This window comes from Lolium perenne, chromosome 3 (assembly GCF_019359855.2).
Source record: "Lolium perenne isolate Kyuss_39 chromosome 3, Kyuss_2.0, whole genome shotgun sequence".
Lineage (NCBI taxonomy): Eukaryota > Viridiplantae > Streptophyta > Magnoliopsida > Poales > Poaceae > Lolium > Lolium perenne.
This window is the reverse complement of record NC_067246.2, coordinates 284,397,209-284,417,769: the sequence shown is the minus strand read 5'-3', so window position 1 is coordinate 284,417,769 and position 20,561 is coordinate 284,397,209. Positions and strand designations below refer to the sequence as shown.

General features: G+C 48.9%; 1 protein-coding gene across 1 annotated transcript; it reads right to left on the bottom strand.

Moving 5' to 3' along the window:
• Positions 1–12,297: 12,297 nt before the first annotated feature.
• On the bottom strand, positions 12,298–19,422 carry LOC127344270 (uncharacterized). The gene is made up of 3 exons (XM_051370504.2): positions 17,384–19,422; positions 12,720–12,773; positions 12,298–12,557 (listed from the first exon to the last, which is right to left on the bottom strand). Exons 1-3 carry the CDS (start codon positions 18,552–18,554, stop codon positions 12,514–12,516), a joined length of 1,269 nt encoding a protein of 422 aa, XP_051226464.1. The 5' UTR covers positions 18,555–19,422; the 3' UTR covers positions 12,298–12,513.
• Positions 19,423–20,561: the final 1,139 nt, after the last annotated feature.

Sequence of the window (20,561 nt, the reverse complement as noted above, 5' to 3'; positions counted from 1 at the left end):
CAAGGTTTAGGCTAGCAAGGCTTATTTGAAACAAACACAAGGATGAACCGGTGCAGCAAAACTCACATAAAAGACATATTGAAAACATTATAAGACTCTACACCGTCTTCCTTGTTGTTCAAACTCAATACTAGAAATTATCTAGACCTTAGAGAGACCAATTATGCAAACCAAATTTTAGCATGCTCTATGTATTTCTTCATTAATGGGTGCAAAGTATATGATGCAAGATCTTAAACATGAGCACAACAATTGCCAAGTATCATATTATCCAAGACATTATAGCAATTACTACATGTATCATTTTCCAATTCCAGCCATATAACAATTTAACGAAGAAGAAACTTCGCCATGAATACTAAAAGCTAAGAACACATGTGTTCATATGCAACAGCGGAGCGTGTCTCTCTCCCACACGAGCATGATGTAATCCAATTTATTCAAACACAAACAAAAATAAAAGCATACAGACGCTCCAAGTAAAGCACATAAGATGTGACCGAATAAAAATATAGTTTCAAGAGAAGGAACCTGATAATTTGTCGATGAAGAAGGGGATGCCTTGGGCATCCCCAAGCTTAGACGCTTGAGTCTTCTTGATATATGCAGGGGTGAACCACCGGGGCATCCCCAAGCTTAGAGCTTTCACTCTTCTTGATCATAGTATATCATCCTCCTCTCTTGACCCTTGAAAACTTCCTTCACACCAAACTTCTCATAAACTTTATTAGAGGGGTTAGTACATATTCAAAAACTCACATGTTCAGAGGTGACACAATCATTCTTAACACTTCTGGACATTGCTCAAAGCTACTGGAAGGTAATGGAGCAAAGAAATCCACCTAACACAGCGAAAGAAGCAATGCGAAATAAAAGGCAGAATCTGTCAAAACAGAACAGTCCGTAAAGACGAATTTTTAATAAATACTTCCGTTGCTCAGATCAGAAAACTCAAAACTAATGAAAGTTGCGTGCATATCTGAGGAACACGCACGTAAATTGGCATATTTTTCTGACTTTTCTACAGAGAAAACAGCCCAGATTCGTGACAGATAGAAATCTGTTTCTGCGCAGAAATCCAAATCTAGTATCAACCTTCGATTAGAGGCTTCACTTGGCACAACCAAACACAAAACTAAGATAAGGAGAGGTTGCTACAGTAGTAAACAACTTCCAAGACACAAATATAAAACAAAATACTGTAGCAAAATAATACATGGGTTATCTCCCAAGAAGTTCTTTCTTTATAGCCATTAAGATGGGCTCAGCAGTTTTAATGATGCACTCGCAAGAAATAGTATTTGAAACAAAAGAGAGCATCAAGAGGCAAATACAAAACACATTTAAGTCTAACATGCTTCCTATGCAAAGGAATCTTGTAAATAAACAAGTTCATGAAGAGCAAAGTAACGAGCATAGGAAGATAAAACAAGTGTAGCTTCAAAAATTTCAGCACATAGAGAGGTGTTTTAGTAACATGAAAATTTCTACAACCATATTTTCCTCTCTCATAATAATGTCCAGTGGCATCATGAACAAATTCAACAATATAACTATCACATAAAGCATTCTTATCATGAGTCTCATGCATAAAATTATTACTCTCCACATAAGCATAATCAATTTTATTAGTAGTTGTAGTGGGAGCAAATTCAACAAAGTAGCTATCATTATTATTCTCATCAAGTGTTGGAGGCATAGTATAATCACAACAAAATTTACTCTCCATAGTAGGTGGCACCAAAAGACCAATATCATTATAATCATCATAAATAGGAGGCAAAGTATCATCAAAGAAAATTTTCTCCTCAATGCTTGGGGGACTAAAAAGATCATGAAAACCAGCTTCCCCAAGCTTAGAACTTTCTATATTATTATCAACAATGGTGTTCAAAGCGTTCATACTAATATTACTACCAGCATGCAAATAAGATTCCATAGGTTTTTTAATTTTCGCATCAAACAATCCATGTTTTAAATCAGGAAATAGAATAAGAAGATCATTCTTGTCCATTATGCCAAACTAGTGTAAACAAGAAACAAAAAGATGCAATTGCGGGATCTAAAGGAAATAGCTTCGAGTACTTACAATGCGCCGGGAAATAGCTTAGTAGCCGAGGTCCGGAGTGTGAGTACCTTTTACCTTTCCTCCCCGGCAACGGCGCCAGAGAATAGCTTGATGTCTACTTCCCCCTCCTTTTCCTGTAGACAGTGTTGGGCCTCCAAGAGCAGAGGTTTGTAGAACAGCAGCAAGTTTTCCCTTAAGTGGATCACCCAAGGTTTATCGAACTCAGGGAGGAAGAGGTCAAAGATATCCCTCTCATGCAACCCTGCAACCACAAAGCAAGAAGTCTCTTGTGTCCCCAACACACCTAATAGGTGCACTAGTTCGGCGAAGAGATAGTGAAATACATGTGGTATGAATATATATGAGCAGTAGCAACGGTGCCAGAAAATAGCTTGCTGGCGTGTAGTTGATGGTGGTAGTATTGCGAGTAGTAACGCAAAGAAAACAAGAAACAAGCAGCGATAGCGATATTTAGGAACAAGGCCTAGGGATTACACTTTCACTAGTGGACACTCTCAACATTGATCACATAACAGAATAGATAAATGCATACTCTACACTCTTGTTGGATGATGAACACATTGCGTAGGATTACACGAACCCTCAATGCCGGAGTTAACAAGCTCCACAATAATGCTCATATTTTAGTAACCTTTAGTGTAAGATAGATCAAAAGACTAAACCAAGTACTAACATAGCATGCACACTGTCACCTTCATGCATATGTAGGAGGAATAGATCACATCAATATTATCATAGCAATAGTTAACTTCGCAATCTACAAGAGATCATGATCATAGTATAAACCAAGTACTAACACGGTGCACACACTGTCACCTTTACACACGTGCAGGAGGAATAGAACTACTTTAATAACTTTGCTAGAGTAGCACATAGATAGTAGTGATACAAAACTCATTTGAATCTCAATCATGTAAAGCAGCTCATGAGATTATTGTATTGAGGTACATGGGAGAGAGATTAACCACATAGCTACCGGTACAGCCCCGAGCCTCGATGGAGAACTACTCCCTCCTCATGGGAGCAGCAGCGGTGATGAAGATGGCGGTGGAGATGGCAGCGGTGTCGATGGAGAAGCCTTCCGGGGGCACTTCCCCGCTCCGGCGGCGTGCCGGAATAGAGACTCCTGTCCCCCAGATCTTGGCGTCGCGATGGCGGCGGCTCTGGAAGGTTTCTGTGGTTTTCGTCGAACGTTTCAGGGTTTTCGATCCAGGGGCTTTATATAGGCGAAGAGGCGGCGCAGGAGGGTCGAAGGGGCGACGAAACCATAGGGCGGCGCGGCCAGGGCCTGGGCCGCGCCGGCCTATGGTCTGGGGGCCCAGTGCCCCCCTCTGGTCCTTCCCGGGTGTTCTGGATGCTTCCGGTGAAAATAGGAACTTTGGCGTTGATTTCGTCCGATTCCGAGAATATTTCGTTACTAGGATTTCAGAAACCAAAAACAGCAGAAAACAGGAACTGGCACTTCGGCATCTTGTTAATAGGTTAGTTCCCGAAAATGCACGAATATGACATAAAGTGTGCATAAAACATGTAGATAACATCAATAATGTGGCATGGAACATAAGAAATTATCGATACGTCGGAGACGTATCAAGTTGCACGCCCTAATCAACGAGCGGTGGAAGCGTATGACACCGGCAGAGAGGAGCTTGCCGTCGAACGGGCTCAATAGCCCGGCGTGGCTGCGACGCTTCGAAGAGGAGCGCGCCATCGAGCTCGCGCGGGCGGCCGGCCGCACGAACGGCCGCTTCAACGTCGGCTGCCGTGCCTAGTGGCACGGCTGCGACATCGACGCCACGCTGCAGCAGTATGCTACCGCCAGCGTGCCCGCGGCGACCCTCCGTGCATCCCACCGTACTTCCAGCAGGCGGAGTGCATGGCGCCGGAGGTGCCGCCTGTACAGAGCGCGCCTGTTGCGGTCAAAACCCACCGGCGGGCAGCGACGGGCAACACAGTAGAGCCGGGAACAACCTAGGGCTGCGGCTGGCCGAGGTCCCTCCGAGCGACGGCCCGCAAAGCTTCTGGTACACACGTCCGATGCTGATGCAAGGGCGTGCCACCTGACCTATACCTGGTCAGGAAGGTGATGAAGATGCCTCGCTTAGTTTCCTGCATGGCATACACGTAAACATTAAATACGAGCCTCGATCGGCTCTCAGGTTATCCTGTGAATCGGCTCAAGGAGCCGATCCACCCATGATTCGTACAAGGTGCACGAATATATGGTGGTCCTGCTTGATCAAGATAAAGCTAATACGATCTACGATGATGTAGGATTTTCACCACATAATCGGATCATCCTACTCACGATTGGGCCTCGCGGCCACGCACGGTGATCGTAAGCCGATCCTAGATAGGGCCTAAAAACCAACACGAGGTTGATCCCCGGAACATCCTGTCTAGGACTAGCAAACGACACCCTACGTGCCGCTGGATCCTCCAACCCTTTGTAAGGCCTAACTATTGCAGATATTAAACTAATCCTTGATGAACAAGGAGCAACCGTAACGGATCGGATCTACTAAATAATGATCAAGCGGGGTGCCGCCCCTACACCTAAGATAGGTGTAAGGGCGGCTAGATATGCAAGGGTTGCACTACGATAACATGTTATACGAAGAACTATGCTAACCCTAACACATCTATGATAACTACGTTGCTCGCCATCAAAAAGGCTTCAGTACGAGCAACGCATGAACAACATAAAGCCTTGCCTAGATCGCAAGATGCGATCTAGGCAGCATGATGCTTACCGGTAGAAACCCTCGAGACGAAGGAGTTGGCGATGCGCCGAGATTGATTGGTTGGTTGAACGTTGGTTGTTGTTTATTCCATAAACCCTAGATACATATTTATAGTCCAGGGGACTCTCTAACGTGGGAATAATCCCCACCGTGCACGATACAAACTCTAACTTTTAATCTAAGATACAATCTACCATAATTAAAGATACACGGGCAATCTAGCCCAAACTCTTCGTGCAAGGCCGCTTCAGAGATCTTCCACATGTAACCTTCCAAGCCCATCTCCCTTACGGCCCACTTCCTGATTTGGCCTAAATCTGGTGATAACACATGCCCCCTGGTTTTGGCAATGATAATTCCAAAACCACTCTGTTTTTCCTTCGAAGGGTCATGTCGTGGCAAAGCAGACCTGGCGCAGTATTCCTCATCATGATGACCTGCCTTCTCAACTTCTCTGCATGATTTGACAATTTTGGCCCCATCCCCTCGGAAACTGCCTGAGCAATAAATTTCCACTAGGTTCCTTATTATTTAACCGTGCCGATCGATTAGCCCACTTCATCCCCTTCCTCTGTTCCAGCTATCGGCACCAAAAAACCCTCTTCCCCTGTAGCGATGCCTTCCTCTTCCTCTGTCTCCTCCGGCCTCTCCCTCCAATCCTTCTCTTCGAGCGAGCCGGAGTGGAACTCCGATCACGCGCCAGAAGGCGACGTGCCTCTGACCGATGGGGAAGAGGACCTCAAGTTCCTCATCGATGGGGAGTTGATAAGCGAAAGTGAAGACGACCTCCATCCCTGGGCGAAACCCACCTCCCCCGACGGAAAGGGGGAAGAAGTAGAGGAAGAAGAAGAAAAAGAGGAGGGCGGCCCCTCTTCCCCCGCTAAGCTTCTGCCGGCCAAGCGAACCCGCGCTTGGGCGGACAGCGAAGACGATGATGATGACGAGGATGAAGAGGAGGAGGATGAATCCTCCTCCTCCATCGGGTATCCGCCGACCAAGCGCTTCCGCTCCTGGGCGGACAGCGAGGATGATGATGATGACGAGGAAGACGAGGCTCCGGCCAAGGGCTGGGGCAGCAGCGACGAGGAGCTTCCTGGGAGCAGCGCCGACGACATCGACGACGGTGATGACGAGGACAGCGACGACTAGTAGAATAGGACTAGTAGTGGCAGTGCACTAGGCACCAGATCCTTCTTTTGAGAGCCATCGGCTCTTTCTTGTAAAGCCGTTCCTTTGAATTAATGAAAATTGTTCTTTCAATTCATCTTTCAATTAATCCAATTTCATTCCTTCCGCCTGTCATACCAAGACCGATAGCAACGTATCGGATTCCTTTTCCTTTGGACGCCCGTGAAGCCGGACTCACATGTCAATTAGACCGTCAGTCAAGCACTTCTTAAATTCAGGCTGCGATTTGATATCTGACCATAATTTTCGCAATCCCTTAGCCGATGACTACTCATCGGCTATTTTGAGAATCCAGTCCCTTTCCTTTTCTTGCAGCAACAGGACGGTCCAAAAATCTGTAAAACCGACGGCCTCCTTTTCCAGTTCCTCTCCGTAGCTTTAGCAGTTTTCTTTTGCAACACCTGAACTGCTTTCAGAGAAGATCACGATGCAGGGTCAGTCGATGCGACTCCAATCGGCTCCCAAAACAGAACATCTACCAAGTTAGCTGCCCCCCGAGCCTTAATCAAGGCGAGAATACCGGCGAGGATGCACAGGTCGTTGATCAGCTTTCTTCCACTGAACGTCGATGTTGATGTGAACTTTGAGCACATAGCCAGTAGGTCTTGGTCTTGTGTAACTGTACTAGAGTCGATGGCTGCGCATCGGCTTCGTTTCTCAGTTCTAAAGTCGATGCCCTTGCATCGGCTGTAAAAAAAAAATTTTTTACTGGCCGATTTTTCCTAATCGGCTCCCAGTGTTTCACTGCACACATGTTTACACATGTTTATCTGCACATGTTCATCTGACTATATGCCCCCCGAGCCGAATCTGCCAGGTGACTGCAGATATCGGCTTTGTGGTTAACCAAGGCACTGTACTGGCACGTCGGCTCCGCGAGGATTCGTGCTGACTTTCATCCGCCGATGTGGCCGCTGCCCAGTAGATCGATGTTGAGCACAAGCATAACATGTGGTGAAGATAATTTTGGCCGATTGCTGGGATCGGCCTCCATAATGATTGAAGCACTGACTGAAGGTTCTGTAATGTCCCTTCATAGATTTTTGGGGCCGATCACAAGGATCAGCCTCGCCACGTTTGCTCATCGCTTTGCTTCAGCTACTCGGTCAGGCTGGTGGATAAAACCAGCCCAACCTCTGACTTGATGCGCTTGCTGTCGTCCACCTTGAATGCATCGTGTAACCGTGGAGCACTAAGCTCCGTCGGAAGGACGAGCACCATGTTTGTACCAGCCGATGTTTCATCATCGGCTTTCCTTTGCTTGGGACGCCATTCCATTTTCCGTGGACGACCCTCTTCGTCCAGGGTTCGCTGAACTTTCGCAGCCAGATCAGGTCGTGCCTTCCTTAGCGTATGCAAGTATAACCTTTCGGCTTCCTCCAGGCCGCGCAATCGCTGAACCCTGCGCTTTTGGGAACGGCTGAGTCCATCAGGGCACCACCTTGGACGGTGGTACCTGTCTTCTTCTTCTTGTCCCTCGTCTTCTGAATCCTCGAGATCTTCCCACCGAGGGGACTCAGTGCGTTTGCTTTGTGGCGGGAGAGGCCCTAAGCGCCTGAACACAGACACGTTGGCTGCCTCCTTCTTCTTCTGGTTGCATTCTGGGCAATTGCCGATTGTGGGCAATCGGCTTATTCCTGAATCCCAGCAGTGTCTGAAGAAGGGGCAGTCCCAGTGCCTGTCGTTGTCATCTTGCTCCCTTGATTTTTCTTCGGCGCGGCGCTCGTGCTCCTCCTCATCGCGATCATGCCGACGATATCTTCTGGCTTCTCTAGCCAGACGATCTCTTTCATCATCATAGCTGGACCGTCGGCGTTGGTCATACTGACTCACATACTTGTTGAGGAGGTGATCAGAGAGGGGTCGCTGATATCTTATGCTCTTCACTTCTCCCTCTGTGACGTAGCGCTTGCCATCATGACGGAGCCGATCGCGTGGAGCGGCCTCCTCTGTGTCCTTGCTACGAGAGCAGCTGCCCTCGTCTCCATCTTTGCCAGAGTGGTTCCCAGGTCCTACCATGTTGATGCCGAACGAGGATCCTGGCTGGCAACCTTCAGGGTAAGTGCATTCCACCATGTTAACGGCGGGGAAGGGTTGGGTGTCGACCTTCATGGCGTACTGGTTGAAAATCAGACGCCCTTTTTCTATCGCCGCTTGGATGTGCTGACGCCACACCCTGCAGTCGTTGGTGGCATGGGAGAGCGAGTTATGCCATTTGCAGTATGGCTTTCCGTTCAGCTCTTGCACCGTGGGGAATTTGAGACCTTCGGGAATCGTCAACTGCTTCTCCTTGAGCAGGAGGTCGAAGATTTGCTCAGTTTTGGTCACGTCAAAATCAAACCCCCTGGGCGGGCCTGGTGGCTTTACCCATTTGCAGGACACGGGGGTTCCCCCCGAGTCCATTCAGCCGCTGCTACCTCTTGATCTCCCGCAGAAACTTTGTCTTCCTCTGCCTCGACCAGGACTACTGCACGCTTGAATTTGTCTGCACGAGTCCGGTGGCGCTGTTCATATGCCGACGGTTTACGAACCATGTGCGCCAGTGAGGGGTAGTCTGCTTGGGAGGCCATGTCCTTGAGCGGTGTTGCAAGGCCCGCTACTGCCAACTCGACTGCTTCCTTTTCAGTCACACGAACCGAATAACATCGGTTCCTAAGAGTCCTGAAGCGCTGGATGTATTCTGTCACAGTTTCTCCACGCTTCTGACGTATTTGTGCTAGATCGGCAAGGCCAGACTCGGAAACCTCTGAGTGGTACTGCATATGGAACTGTTCTTCCAACTGCTTCCAAGTCCGGATCGAGTCTGGTGGCAACGAGGTGTACCACCCGAAAGCCGATCCCGTGAGGGACTGTGAGAAGAACCTCACGCGTAGCGAATCCGACACTGAGGCCGTTCCTAGCTGTGCCAAATATCGGCCCACATGCTCGATGGAGCTGGAACCATCTGATCCACTGAATTTGGAGAAATCAGGGAGCCGATATTTAGGTGGTAGCGGGATCATCTCGTAGTCGTCGGGGTACGGCTTGGAATAGCCGATTGCCCTCCTTTTCGGCACCATGCCGAACTGGTCTCTCAGTATGGTGCTGATCTGATCCGCCGTGCTGGCTGCAGGAGTTGAACTCTGAAGATTTGCCGGAGTGGCGTACTTAGCCAGCCATGCTTGCTTTTCCAGCTCTGAGCCAACTGCAGGAGCTGAGCTCTGGAGGTTCGTCGGGGTGGCGTACTTAGTTAGCCACGTCTGCTTCTCAAGATCTGTCGCTGACGTCCCTCCTATTTTCCCAGAAGTCCCTGATGTTGTGGCCTGGTTTGTGAGCGCCCAGTTACCACAATCTGGCACATACGTGCACGTGTACCCGTGAGGGATCTCCTTAGGCGCCTCATGCAAGAACTGGTAGTCACTAGGGTCACCACCGATCTTGTAGACGACGAATGCCGGTGAAGTCGGCACTTCTGGTGCTGCCAACGCAAATAGCAGCGGTGGACGGGACTGGAGTGGCAACTCTCCTTGATGCGTCCCGAGAGCTGGTCCTGACGGCGAGTACTGGTGGCTCATGATCTCCTGGATCACACGAAGAGCGACACGCTCCAACATGTTTACCAGGTTCTCAGAGTGGCGGTGTAGCGAGTGAGCCACCAAGTAGTTGATCTCCTGCCGCAGGGACCTGGTGCGTTCTTCCGACGGGGCAGAGAGGTCTATCCCATCGAGTGCACCATTAGGCGAGAACCCCTTCCACCTGATGCCATGTGAACGGGTTCTGTGGAAAGAGCCGATGAGGTCGGCTTCGAGGATGACTTGGCTCTCGTCATACTTCTTCTTGAGCTCGTCGGTCAGATCCTCGTACGTGACTGGAGTGCCGTCCGCCATCTCAGATGTAGATGGCGAGCTGGTTGATGTCGAAGCTTGTCCCACCGGGCGTGCCAGAATGTGTTGCGGTCAAAACCCACTGGCGGGCAGCGACGGGCAACACAGTAGAGCCGGGAACAACCTAGGGCTGCGGCTGGCCGAGGTCCCTCCGAGCGACGGCCCGCAAAGCTTCTGGTACACACGTCCGATGCTGATGCAAGGGCGTGCCACCTGACCTATACCTGGTCAGGAAGGTGATGAAGATGCCTCGCTTAGTTTCCTGCATGGCATACACGTAAACATTAAATACGAGCCTCGATCGGCTCTCAGGTTATCCTGTGAATCGGCTCAAGGAGCCGATCCACCCATGATTCGTACGAGGTGCACGAATATATGGTGGTCCTGCTTGATCAAGATAAAGCTAATACGATCTACGACGATGTAGGGTTTTCACCACATAATCGGATCATCCTACTCACGATTGGGCCTCGCGGCCACGCACGGTGATCGTAAGCCGATCCTAGATAGGGCCTAAAAACCAACACGAGGTTGATCCCCGGAACATCCTGTCTAGGACTAGCAAACGACACCCTACGTGCCGCTGGATCCTCCAACCCTTTGTAAGGCCTAACTATTGCAGATATTAAACTAATCCTTGATGAACAAGGAGCAACCGTAACGGATCGGATCTACTAAATAATGATCAAGCGGGGTGCCGCCCCTACACCTAAGATAGGTGTAAGGGCGGCTAGATATGCAAGGGTTGCACTACGATAACATGTTATACGAAGAACTATGCTAACCCTAACACATCTATGATAACTACGTTGCTCGCCATCAAAAAGGCTTCAGTACGAGCAACGCATGAACAACATAAAGCTTCTGCTGCCTAGATCGCAAGATGCGATCTAGGCAGCATGATGCTTACCGGTAGAAACCCTCGAGACGAAGGAGTTGGCGATGCGCCGAGATTGATTGGTTGGTTGAACGTTGGTTGTTGTTTATTCCATAAACCCTAGATACATATTTATAGTCCAGGGGACTCTCTAACGTGGGAATAATCCCCACCGTGCACGATACAAACTCTAACTTTTAATCTAAGATACAATCTACCATAATTAAAGATACACGGGCAATCTAGCCCAAACTCTTCGTGCAAGGCCGCTTCAGAGATCTTCCACATGTAACCTTCCAAGCCCATCTCCCTTACGGCCCACTTCCTGATTTGACCTAAATCTGGTGATAACAGCGCCGACAAGGACGACGGCTTCCGGAAGCTCGCGCACCAAATCGTCAGCAGCCGGCGACCGCACGCGCCTCCTTCGGGTGGCGTCGGCATCCACCACGGGGCGAGGCGCGCGTCTTCGGCTCTGGCCTGTCGGACGACGGGGTCAGCTCGATGCCGCCACCTCAAGGAGGAGGATGCCGCGGGCTCGCCACCACTTTCGCCGGCGAAGAAGCAATGGTGGGAGACGGAGGCGCAGGCGGCCCTCTGTGGCGGCGACGACACAGAGGAGTTCCCTGGCCAAAACTTCATCATCAGCCGCTCCGTCGAGGAGGACTACCGGAAGATGACGATGGACCCGCGGCAGGCGGCATTGTGGTCTGCCAGGAACCACGGCGCCAACTTCGTCGACCTAGGCGGACCTTCCGAGCTGCCGGCACCAAAGGAGGAGGAGGACGACAACGAGTCCTTCGGGGCGTCTAGTGATGACAGCGACGACGACAACAACCTCAACTTCAGCGCCTTCAACGCACACCACCGCTAGCTTTTTATTAGTTTTTAATTTAAATTCGAGTAAGTTTCGTACAAAACTAGTCAATATTCGTATAAATATTATTTTAAAAATGTCATTTTAAGTTTGAATTTCTATTGGGGCTACCATATGGGGGCGCCGGTGTGGGAACAACATCTCCAAATAGAGGATGCTCTACCGGCGGCCCCATACGACACTGCCGGCGCCCTTGCCGCGTCTATTTGGGGACCGCCGGTGGCCGGTGGAGATGATCTTAATGTCCCAAACTTCTAAATGAAATGCAGGGTTGTTAATCCACACGAAATACCATTGGGATACTTCGGATAAACTGGACACCACTTTCTAATGTTTGCGGAGCTAACGTTAAGCACGGTCCTCTCGACCGCTTCATTCACCACACGTACCTGTACTTGTTTTCGAGAATGCGAGGACTAAGACAAATCAGGAGATGCAGACATAATTTCAACAAGGATTTGACGAGCATGCTATCTCGATCGGATACAAGCAGCAGCTGCCCCTCCTCTTCTTCCCCACCATTCCAACATCTACACGGAAAATCGGGTCTGTCAGAAATTCACCCGCTAACTAACAACGCCCAGCAGAGCATTACAAGTAAAACATACTCAACACCAGGCAATTGGCATCCATAATTTGGCGTCAGCACTAAGTCAAACTGGCGGTGGATTACAATCAATTATCAAGGCCAACACTGCCTTATTTAACCCAAATATTTTAGACTTCAGTTGACAAGTACATACTACTCCATTAGACAGACACGTAAAGTACTACACCACAGTTCAACATTGTCGATGATTTCGGCGAGACAGCTACAGTAGATGTAGCCATAAACATAGACATAAGCGGATTTCAGTCGCATCCCAGGCTGCACATCATCCAGTGATGAGCTGCTTCTGCTTCGAACTGGTAAACACGCCTGTGCAAAAACCCATCTTACATTACTTAATTCCGCAGTATTAACTTCGCAGTAAAGGAACTTGTGGCTCAATATATTTAGCCAGAACATCTGAACACTACTAGGTAAAAATAGTATAAGAAAGTGATAAAACAGGAAGATATGTATGAACACACTACCAACCTTTTCCTTTTCTTTTTATCGGGGGGAACGCACTAGCTCTAGCAACCTGCTTGCCTGAAAAACAAAATAATCATGCACCATCAGATTACTTAGATGAAAACATGAAACTAGTTTTAAGCTTCAATGTGCAAATCAAGCTGCCAATTTGACACACCTTCAGTGTGTTTGCTCATGCTATAAAATCAATACCATTGGAGTATGCACATGTACAAGAAGAGGACAGCAGTGGACTTTTCTTGTATCTATAGGCATTATGATTTTATATCCATAGGCATCAGCAACCACAAAACTCATGTTTCATACGAAAAATAATATTGCTGGTGTACATTGATACGTAAAATCCTAGTGTTTATAGGCATAATGATTTTATATGCAAGGCATCGGCAACCACAAAATTCATGTTCATACGAAAAATAATAAAGTTGGTGTACATTGATACGTAAAATCCTAGTTCTAGGATGTGACATCAGCTAGTACACAGATCACTGGCCTCATATTCATTACCGGTTTATCTTATAAATAGTCCGATATAACCCTACACCCTACAGTTGGACACACGTAGAGGATACCACAATCAGAACTCGTAGAAATAAAATAGCAGCGCCCATCTAACAACAAAAACTTCATAAAAATGGCTAACAACAGAAATGTTATTCCATCTCCTGTAAGCTAATGTTTCCTGACACCTACTAATGCTTCTTTCAGCAACCAAAAAATATGCACACCACCTTCTAAGACCACAACAGTCATAACATCTGAAAATAAAAACAGTAACCACAGTGCACAACTGAAAATGGGAATTTTTTTGGCTACTACGCAATTGAAGGCACGCGATCGGCCATCTATTTTCTGTCAAATACAACTATTTCAAACCTCTCCCATCCAAACAGTTCTAGGAAAACTCCTCAATAAAATATAGAAATAGAATAGCACTATGTATTTTCTAAGGTACGATAGCTGTTATAGATTTTAGGTTAATAGCAAGATCAGCAGTGATAATTTTTTCACAGAGACAATTACTGAATAGAACTGTATTTTACTTTCCTAAATGTTCTGCCACCTAAGAGCATCTCCAGCCGTCCCCCCGACGAGGCCCCCAGGACGCCTTTTTTTCATCCGGACGGACGAAAACGGCCCAGTCGCGGCCCCGGCTCCTCGATTTCGTCCGGATTAGGCCTTTCATCCGTCCGGAGAACCCAGGCCATCCCCGGCCCCCCGGGGAGCGCTCGGGGACTCCGGACGAAACGAAAGTGCGGGAACCGTCTGGTGGCTCCGACCTGTCGGCGACAAAGGCCTGGTTTCTAAGGCAATACCCTCGTCTTCCCGATAGACGACGCGGCTGCGTTTCCGGCGAAATTTAATTCTACGGCAAACTTAGACTACTTTGAACATAGAAAAATTGCATATAAACCTTCAAGTAAACATAAAAATTACATACAAAAACTTTAAAACAAACTTAAACTACTTCTTCTTCCTAGATGGCCCCGCCTCATCGTCCTGGCGGTGACGCTTCCGGCTCGACACCTCCTCCGAAGATCCGGTGTCCTTCGACGTGTCGGAGGAAGTTGACTCCTCCTCGTCGCTCGCCGGCTGCGCCTTCGCCTTCGGCCGGGCCGCCGCGTCCTCAGCCTCCTCCTTAGCCTCTTCCTCGGCCTGCTCCTCGGCCTCTTCGTCCTCCTCCTCCTCGTCATCCCATTCCTCCTCGCTGGACGGCGGCGGCGAATCGTCGCTGCTGGACGATGCAGCTCGGTCCCACCAATGGCGCCATCCAGGCGATTTCCCCTCGCTGTCGGTGTACGATGGCCAAGAGAGATCGCTCATGGTGACAGAGGATGGTGAGAGAAAAGATGAATGGCGTCGGCCATCGGAAACCTTATATGTTGGTCTACCGACGAAGAGAGCGGCGATTGCTCTTCTGCGAAGTTCGTCCTCCATACGGGGGCGGTTCTTGCGTCGAGGCCACTTTGCCCATTCCCGACGAGGCGTTTGGGCTCCCCAGACCACTTCGCGGACCATTACGGCGGTTCAATGCGTCGAGGCCACTCCGACGGTTCCCCTTCCCGGCGAATGCACCGTCGCAATGCACGCGGTGGGTGAGCGTCAGCAGGCGACCATGGGGTCGCCGCTGGGAAAATGGGCCTCCCTAGGCCAAAAAATACATCCATCCGGCGCTAAATAGCGCCGGATTTCGGCCTAGGGAGCCCCAACGGCTGGAGATGCTCTAAATTGCTCATTTTTCACAGTCTCCAATTCAAGTTCACTTTATAGTTTTATTTGTTGTCAATTTTTCACCTGTATGTGGTTTGTGCTAAAAAGAGGTGTACTTAGAGCAACTCTAACAGAGACCGAAAACCCCGCCGAAACCGTATTTTTCTGGTGAGTTTACGGGTTCCGGCCGAAAGTTGCCCAGACAAGAGCCTGAACTCGCGGCCTGGCCCATAAACTCAGTTCGGGGGCCCGAGAAACGCGACGCTCGCCACCATGGAGGGGAGTTCGGTTTTCAAACCCTACTTCCCTCCGCCACGGCCACCGCTCCGCCGTCTTCCTCCACCTCCTCCGACGAGAAATCTCCCTACCGCCAGCGCCACGTTCGCTCAACCGCGACCTCCCCATGGCTAGCCGCGAAAGCTCCGCGAGGGGAGGAGGTCAGTTGGGCGGCGGAGACTCGCCACTGCGGCCCCCCGTTTTCCGCTCAAAGGCGGAGCGGCGGAAATGGAACCGGTCGGAGGGCGCGCGCAAGCGCACTGCCCGCCGGTGCACGAACTGGGGGCGACGCAAACGGCGGCGAGGGCTCCTCCTCTGGCGGGTCGTGCCGCCCCCTCTCCCGACGATGTACGACAGCAGCTCGGAGGACGCAGCGCCGGCGCCTCTCTTCTCCCCTAGCGACTACGTCCACGACGACCAGGAGGAGGAGGCCGTGATCGCGCAGGTCACGGTCGTGTCCGAGACGCGAGCATGATTCCGCAGGGAGAAGGCCGACGCCGTCCGCCAGGTCCACGAGTACGAGGCGGCGCGCCGGGAGGCACGCGTCCGCCGCGTGAAGCTCGAGATCGTCAAGCTTGACTCGGAGTAGAAGCTCGAGACCGTCCAACGCCTCGCCTTCCTCCGCCACCCCTTCGCCGCTGTGCGTAGCCTGGGGCCGAATTTTGGTGAAATTAGGTCCCGCGGCGGAGGATTTTAAGTTAATTTTATGTTCGTAGTACAAATTATGTAAGTATGATGCTCAATCGGAGCAACAACTATCGTCGTTTAATATGTGTTCATCGATGAATTCTCCCGTGAAAAGTTAATTTCGTTTTTTCAGTTCGTATTAACGGGTTCTATTCTGCGCGAGTGCCAAAATCAACCGAACAAGCGTTTTCGGGAGACTGAACTCACCGTTTTCAGTTTCGGTGAGTTCAGTCTCTGTTAGAGATGCTCCCTAGGCAACTAGTGCACGACCAAGTGGGGTTAGACCAAACTGGGAAATCATATGGCGATGTCCTATCCCACCAAAGATGAAGGTTCTAGATTGGAAGGTGTGCCGCAATCCTATTGCAACGCAGGTGAACATGAGCAGAAGAGGTATGGCTACAACAGCAATTCGCCAAATCTGTGGGTGTGAACCGGAGGACACGTTCCATGTCTTCGGCAGAAGTCCGCTTGCACGTGCACTGAGAGAGGTCTGGGAACTCCCCTCAGATAGACTGATAGTTCATACGGGAGATGATTGGCTGCTTCACTTACTGTGCTCCTTGTCTGAAACCCAGCAGGCCATGACACTGATGACAATCTGGAGAGTATGGGATCAGCTCAATGAACTCACCCATGATAAACCATGTCCACCTGTGGAGGGATCTCGACGGTTCCTTGTCAGTTACCTTAACTCCGGGCTGATGATCAAGCAAAGACCGAACTTGGATGTGGTAAAAGAGAAAATGGTCGTCTCCGTGAATGAAGGATTCAGCAGGCAGTGTGATCAGGAGGATGGATGACAGAAAGTCAGAAAAAAATGGATGCTGCCAGGAGAGGGCACTGCAAAACTGAATGTTGATGGCGTTTTCTCTCCCCATGGGGGTGCAAGGATGGTACTACGTGACCATGAAGGACAGGTTATTTATGCAGCTTGTCGAGAATTGAAGCAGTGTCGAAACGCGACAGAAGCTGAACTAATGGCGATCAAGGAAGGAATGCAACTTGCTCTGCATTAGTCCCCATCAGACTTCATAATCGAAACTAATTGCGCAGAGGCAATTGAGCTAATAAAAGATAGCAAACTGAATCCGTCTATTTATGTGTTTCGCATCAGTGTAATTCGTGAGTTGTTTAGGGAAAAGGGTACTAGACTACCTAAGATTAGTAGGGAAGCTAACATGGTAAGCCATTAATTAGCTAGAGTTGGTAGGGATCAGAAGGAAACTGCAGTTTGGCTAAGGGATTTCCCTCCAGAAATCGCCAAAGCACGTCATAATCTAATTTAATCCCTTTTCCCCCTAAAAATAATGTGTGTGCAGATGACCAATAATACACTACCATGGTAGTAACATAGGCACCCACAATTCAATGATTACAAAAAAACATAAAAGACAATATCTAAGTTAGTAAAAAATGCTAATTTTGTAGTTAACACTTCAGAAGTACACTAGTTATTCCTATGAAAAATGTTAAGATGAGCAAGCAGTTACCTTGGCCTTCGGTATAGAAACTTGTGAAAGGCAGATAGACGCAACTATGGATGCTTTTGCCAAGTTCCTTAGACTGCATGGATTCAAGCTGAACCATGTAGACAGATGACTGCACCCGTAAAAAGATGGCATGAACATCATCCAGATAGTGTAGCATGGATAATTTGTCATTCTCAATCCTAGATTGCAATCCAAGAATCTTCTGCAGTTCAAACGTCTTCCGCAACACCCATGTAATAACTCCATGAGGATCGACCTTCCTGTCCCACATTTGCAAGCAGGGGCAGTAGCGAGGGCCAGACAATGCAGCGAAGCCAACACCGCCATCCTCTGACTGGATTATCTCAACACTGTGATCGCAAGGAGGAGCACCAAGAGGCATCTTGGTCACAGCGAGCCTCTGTGCATCCAAATCAAACTCAAGTATGCCAGTGGTATTCATTGCAAGCAGCCAGTGAATGGTGTTACCAACAAGTGTGCTGCGAATCGGAAACATTATAACCCTCCACGGAAGTGTTGTTGATACGAGATCACTCCATATGCCAACAGTCTCCGAAGAGTAAACGCTTGCGAAGGTGATGGTTTCATTGACAGCTTCATCTTTGTGCGGGTAGCTGCTCAGCACGACCACTTTGAAAGGGCTCGAGTGGCAGGCGCCATGAACATGGCCCTGGTCGACAGCAGCGCAGAGCACCGCCCCACCCTGGATTAGCACAATCCTAGATTTGTGGAACTGCAGCGGATAGGGAACCATGTGGAGGTCATCAGTGATGGGGTCCCACACAATTACCTGACTCTTTATCCAGTCGTCAAAGAGTAGGCGTCCATGGCGGCAGTCGAGGCACGTCCATTGCTCGCTGCCTCTGGGTCGCAGGGAGAAGCGCCCAGGAGGGATGCGGTAGGGCGGATCGAGGTAGGATCTGAATGAGAGTTTGTTGCCTTCCCAGAAATCGCCGAGAAGGGGAGGCTTCCGGTGGTGGATGCGGAAGCGGCGAAGGAACTTGCGGTCGGTGGCGAGGCGTCGCCAGCGCTTGGAGATGATGGACGCGCGCAGGAGGTGGGGCGGCTGCGGCGGGAGGCGCAGCATGATCTCATGGAGGAGATCGTCGTCATCCAGCGGATGCGCCACTTCCGGCGACAACGGCAAGGGTCGGCGGCGGCGGTGGCTCATATCGGCCTCACCCCTCGGTCGCTATTGGATTGGGGAATTGGGGAATGGAGAGAGAAATCCTTATCCAACCCTACCTAACCCCTATTTGCCCTTGGTCAGAATTTGTTGCCTAATATGACACTCTAGTTCATTTTGAGCACTAACAGTGTTAAACAGTGACATGAAAAGACACTTTTGACCCTGGTGCACTATGTGGCCAATTTTTTTGTAAAAACAAGCAAAAATACTGTCACATATTTGTTCATTGACTTTAATTGAGAAACTTTATCATCAGATTTTAATTCAAAATGCTCAATAGTTGGGCAAAATCTCACCTGTAAGTTGACACCATATCCCCGCACACAGTGTATACCTACATGGAGATTAGATCGCACAACATCTACAAGTGCCATACACATCCAGGTTCACACATGTCACATCCATGATCACAATCACCACATACAGGTTTAGGTATATCACATAGTTTCTCCTTAAGGACATTGCGAATATTTTCTCTTGTAGTAGTATTTATGGAAATGCACAATTACCGCAGTATTTACAAAGGTATCAAATATTATTTTCATTTTCATTCCCTTACCGTCCCAGATCATAGAGGTGAAGATCCACCACAGTTTCACAGAAATATTCGTACATAAATGCATACAAAGATCCATGCAATGGTCTATGAAGAAACTTGATGCATGCAAGATCCAACAGATACAAGCAAGATCTGCATCATATCCAGTAGCCAAATTAATTTCGTATGGGAGCAAATCGGAAGATTCGTTCAGTATTCATGCATTATTATTTTTTTGGAACATGAACGTAATTGTAGGAATTCAGATCGAAAAGGAAACCACAGAAGCAAATCACGAAAACTAATCATAGTACAAACTTATCTGGAACGTGGACATAATTGTAGGAGCAGGCGACGCTCGTTGCAGGCGCTCGCGCTCGCGGAGATGGTGATGTCGACGCAGCTCCACCCAAGGCTTCCGCGACGACGTTGGCGGAGGAGGCAGTGCTGGAGCGCTGTCTCGATGGTGCACCGGCCGAGCCCCTCGTCGCCGACCACGACGACGGCGCCGCCGCGCCTTGCCAGCCATCCGCCGGAACGTTGGGCTCGCAATACATAGCCTTGAATCTAACCTGGCCGCCCACCACAGCCACCCCCTAGTCCCACATAACTATCGCGTCTCGCCGCTGCTTCTATCTATGCGCCGCCGCCGGCGGCTCGAGTCGGGGACAGACAGGGACGACAGTAAACGGGTTAGATTTTTTTTTAGCGTTGCGTAATGACTAAGGGAGGGGTATTTTTGTCCATGAAAAGAAAAACTGACAGCAGAGTGTAACGGGGTGGAGGGCGATGCCATATTACTTACTACGGAGGAAATTTTGACTAAGTGTCAAATACGTAAAGATTTTTTTTTACGGGATAGCAATGTTTTAGGTAGTGTACCGTGAGAGTGAAACAAGTATATACTGAATAAATATATTACTGTACATTTGTTTCCCCAAGTGTGCCAATGAAGTTTCCATTTGACACGTAAAATACTCAGCTTCAAGTGCATTCTAGTTAGTTGTTGATTTCGAAATTTTGTCAAAAGAGACCACCTGCCCCAATTAATTGACAAAAAGGACCACCTCGAGAAAAATTGACAAAAGGACCACCTTGTGTGTGGCGGTAGAGCTCCCAAGCAACACGTGGAGGATGCCGCCGGGGTGTGTGGCGGCAGGGGCCCGCCGCCGACTGATACGTCTCCAACGTATCTATAATTTCTTATGTTTCATGCTAGTTTTATGACAATACCTACATGTTTTATATATACTTTATATCATTTTTATGCATTTTTCGGGACTAACCTATTAACAAGATGCCGAAGTGCCAGTTCCTGTTTTCTGCTGTTTTTGGTTCCAGAAAAACTGTTCGGGTAATATTCTCGGAATTCGACGAAACAAAAGTCAAACCTCCTATTTTTCCGAGGGACACACGGAGCCAGAAGGGCAAGCCCGGGGGAGGCCCACGAC

Coding starts and splice junctions, on each gene's coding strand:
- LOC127344270 (XM_051370504.2), bottom strand. CDS start 18,554: ATGAGCCACCGCCGCCGCCGACCCTTGCCGTTGTCGCCGGAAGTGGCG. Junction 12,774..17,383: donor TTTCTATACCGAAGGCCAAG/GTAACTGCTTGC, acceptor TTTGTTTTTCAG/GCAAGCAGGTTGCTAGAGCT. Junction 12,558..12,719: donor GATAAAAAGAAAAGGAAAAG/GTTGGTAGTGTG, acceptor GTTTTTGCACAG/GCGTGTTTACCAGTTCGAAG.